This window comes from Mercurialis annua, linkage group LG1-X (genome assembly GCF_937616625.2).
Source record: "Mercurialis annua linkage group LG1-X, ddMerAnnu1.2, whole genome shotgun sequence".
NCBI classification, from domain to species: Eukaryota; Viridiplantae; Streptophyta; class Magnoliopsida; order Malpighiales; family Euphorbiaceae; genus Mercurialis; species Mercurialis annua.
This window is the reverse complement of record NC_065570.1, coordinates 17,631,285-17,634,860: the sequence shown is the minus strand read 5'-3', so window position 1 is coordinate 17,634,860 and position 3,576 is coordinate 17,631,285. Positions and strand designations below refer to the sequence as shown.

General features: G+C 34.2%; 1 protein-coding gene across 1 annotated transcript; it reads right to left on the bottom strand.

Annotated features, from left to right (window-relative positions):
- Positions 1 to 2,252: 2,252 nt before the first annotated feature.
- On the bottom strand, positions 2,253 to 3,207 carry LOC130014909 (uncharacterized). Its single transcript, XM_056103923.1, has one exon. The coding sequence runs from the start codon at positions 3,129 to 3,131 to the stop codon at positions 2,253 to 2,255; it is 879 nt and encodes a 292-aa protein (XP_055959898.1). The 5' UTR covers positions 3,132 to 3,207.
- Positions 3,208 to 3,576: the final 369 nt, after the last annotated feature.

The window sequence follows — 3,576 nt, the reverse complement described above, 5'->3', positions numbered from 1 at the left end:
ATTCAATAACCGATCTCGGTTCGGGATCCTCATTTCCATTTATGATATCACATGCAACAGCATAAGAGAAAATTTCGTCAATATTTTCCATTGTGTCTCGATTCCACACAATCTTTGTATTATTGTAATTAATTGAGATTTCTTCTTTATTCTCATTTGTGTCCTCTTCTGGGGTACTGTCTTGATTAATTACATTCATATCCTCTTCTAGGGCATTGCCTTGGTTAACCTCATTTATTTCCTCTTCTGGAGTATTTTCTTTATCTTGTGTTTCTTCAGGAACACCTTTCTCTTTGCTAGCATGATCGAGATTTTCTGCTCCTTTTCTTTTCCGAGGATTTTTATTTTTTGAACCGATCGGTCTTCCACGCTTCTGGCGTGTCTTTGATTCATGAGCGACTTTATTTTCAGAATTCTCTTTTGGAATCTCAACTCTAGCAGGGGCATTAGCTGCTGGTATATATGATTTAGTCACTCTTTTTGTATCTGTAAATGCATCAGGTAATTGATTTGCAACAGCTTGCAAATGCACAATCTTTTGAACTTCTGTTTCACATTGTTTTGTGCAAGGATCAAGATGCAATAATGAAGGTTCACACCATGCAATATTTTTATCTGATTGTTTATTTTCTCCCCCTAATGGTGGGAACTCTTCTTCATTAAAATGACAATCGGCGAAACGTGCTGTAAAAACATCACCTGTTAAAGGTTCAAGATACCTAATTATGGATGCGGACACATAACCAACGTATATTCCCAATCTTCTTTGAGGACCCATTTTTGTGCGTTGTGGTGGTGCAATTGGCACGCATACAGCACAACCAAAAACCCTAAGATGGGCAATATCTGGTTCTTGACCAAATGCTAATTGTAATGGGGAGTATTTATGATATGCACTAGGTCTAACACGAATTAATGATGCAGCATGTAATATAGCATGTCCCCATATAGAGATAGGTAGCTTAGTTCTCATCATTAATGGTCTAGCAATAAGCTGAAGGCGCTTAATTAGAGATTCAGCTAAACCATTCTGTGTATGTACGTGTGCAACAGGATGCTCAACTGTGATTCCAACAGACATGCAATAATCATTGAATGTTTGAGATGTGAATTCACCAGCATTATCAAGTCTTACCCTTTTAATTGTATAATCAGGGAATTGAACATGCAATTTAATAATTTGGGCAAGAAATCTTGCAAATGCAACATTGCGAGTTGATAATAAACAAACATGTGACCATCTGCTGGATGCGTCAATCAATACCATAAAGTATCTGAATGGTCCACATGGTGGATGAATTGGCCCACATATATCACCTTGAATTCTTTCAAGAAATAAAGGTGATTCATTTTCAATTTTAGCCGGTGAAGGTCTCACAATTAATTTTCCAATAGAACAAGCTGTACATGACATATGACTTACTTGGGGAATTTTCTCACTTTTCAGTGGATGTCCTCGTGCACTGTCAATTATTCTCCGCATCATTATTGATCCTGGATGACCCAATCTTTCATGCCATAATTTTAGTATTGAAGCATCACAATACTTTTTTTTTTCAGCTATATGTGATTCGACCACATTTATATATGTATAATATAAACCAGAAGAAAATGTGGGTAATTTTTCAATTACATGTTTCTTACCTGAAACATTTGTTGTAATATGAAGATATTCCATATTATCATCATTTTCTGTCTCAATATGGAATTTATTCAGACGAATATCTTTAAAACTTAACAAGTTTCTTTGAGACTTGGGGGAAAATAATGCTTCATTAATGGTAAGTACAGTTCCCCCTTGTAATAGAACAGTAGCTCTTCCGGAGCCTTCAATTAATTTTACCTTACCAGATATTGTACTGACATTTGTCTGACATCTTTTAAGATTTGAAAAATATTTTTGGTGTTTGAGTATAGTGTGGGTTGTCGCACTATCCACAAGACATATTTCTTCATTACTGAACTTGGACGAAACAACATGCTGAGAATTATCCATATGCTTCTTAATTCAAACAAAGAAAATTTATCATAAGAAATTATAGAATAACACAACAATACATAAGTAAATAATAAAAACATTACAATACATGCTGGATTAGTTTTCATTATTATTGTTCTCAAGAAAATCGGAAACATCTAAATGTGTCATGTCTATAGAGTCATTATGCATTAGACTGTGGTCAAAATCATCATCAGAAACAAAATTTGTTTCTATATTCTTTCCATTTTTCTTGAGGGAAGCTTGGTAAAGCTCAACAAGATGTTTGGGCGTACGACAGGTACGCGACCAATGCCCAGTCATGCCACATCGATAATTTACTATCGACATTTTTTACTTGATGTTTGTATTGTCCACTGTTCCTGTTTTCTTGTTTCTCCTCCTTCTTATCCCACTTTTGGTGGTGATTCTTATGCTTAAAGGAGTTATTATAACTGACATGGTTGTAATTATTTCCACCTCGACCGTAACGATGACCACGACCACGACCACGGCCACGACCACGACCACGAGGAGATCTATATGCGCTCGCATTTACTTCAGGAAATGGAGCAGAACCAGTGGGTCGTGCCGCATGATTTTTCATTAACAGCTCGTTATTCTGCTCAGCCACTAGAAGGCAAGAAATCAGCTCTGAATATTTCTTAAACCCTTTCTCACGATACTGCTGCTGGAGTACCACATTAGATGCATGAAAAGTGGAGAATGTTTTTTCTAATAAATCTTCATCAGTAATTGTTTCTCCACACAATTTTAGCTTTGAGCTAATTCGGAATATTGCAGAATTGTATTCACTAACACTTTTAAAATCCTGCAATCTTAAATGCATCCAGTCATAACGAGCTTTTGGAAGAATTACAGTCTTCTTATGGTCGAAGCGTTCTTTTAAACTATTCCAGAGAACAAGTGGATTATCTTCACTGAGATATTCATTTTTTAATCCTTCATCAAGATGATGGCGAAGGAAGATCATTGCTTTTGCACGATCTTGAGTAGAGGCATTATTTCCCTCTTTAATAGTGTCCTCATGACCAGAGGCTTGCAGATGTATTTTTGCATCTAGTATCCATGACAAATAATTTTTTCCAGATACATCAAGTGCCGTAAATTCAAGCTTTGTAAGGTTTGACATGATTAAACTATCACATGAAAAATAAATATAATTAGAGCTAATATTTATTTATGCGATAAAAGCATAGAAATAATAATCATTTATTTTCAAAATTAAACAAACAAGTACAACCATCATATTTTTGGCTTATAAATATGCATAATCAACAATTATTGCAACACTTAATAAAGGTAGAACAATAAATACAAAAATATCTAAATATAAATAAAATTCTTTCCACGGAAGATTAAATATACCAATGAGTATTAAATTAAGTAACATAATAATAATAATCCAAAATAGCTTCATTTTTGAGTTTTTGAAGATTAAGAGATGAAAAATTGTGTAGTGAAAATAAATAGTAAAGTGAGTATATATAGAGAAAAATATAGCCGTTTTATTACTGTTATATAGCCGTTTGTTACCGTTATGTAGCCGTTAGGTTATTTTATATATTTTTTTTTGA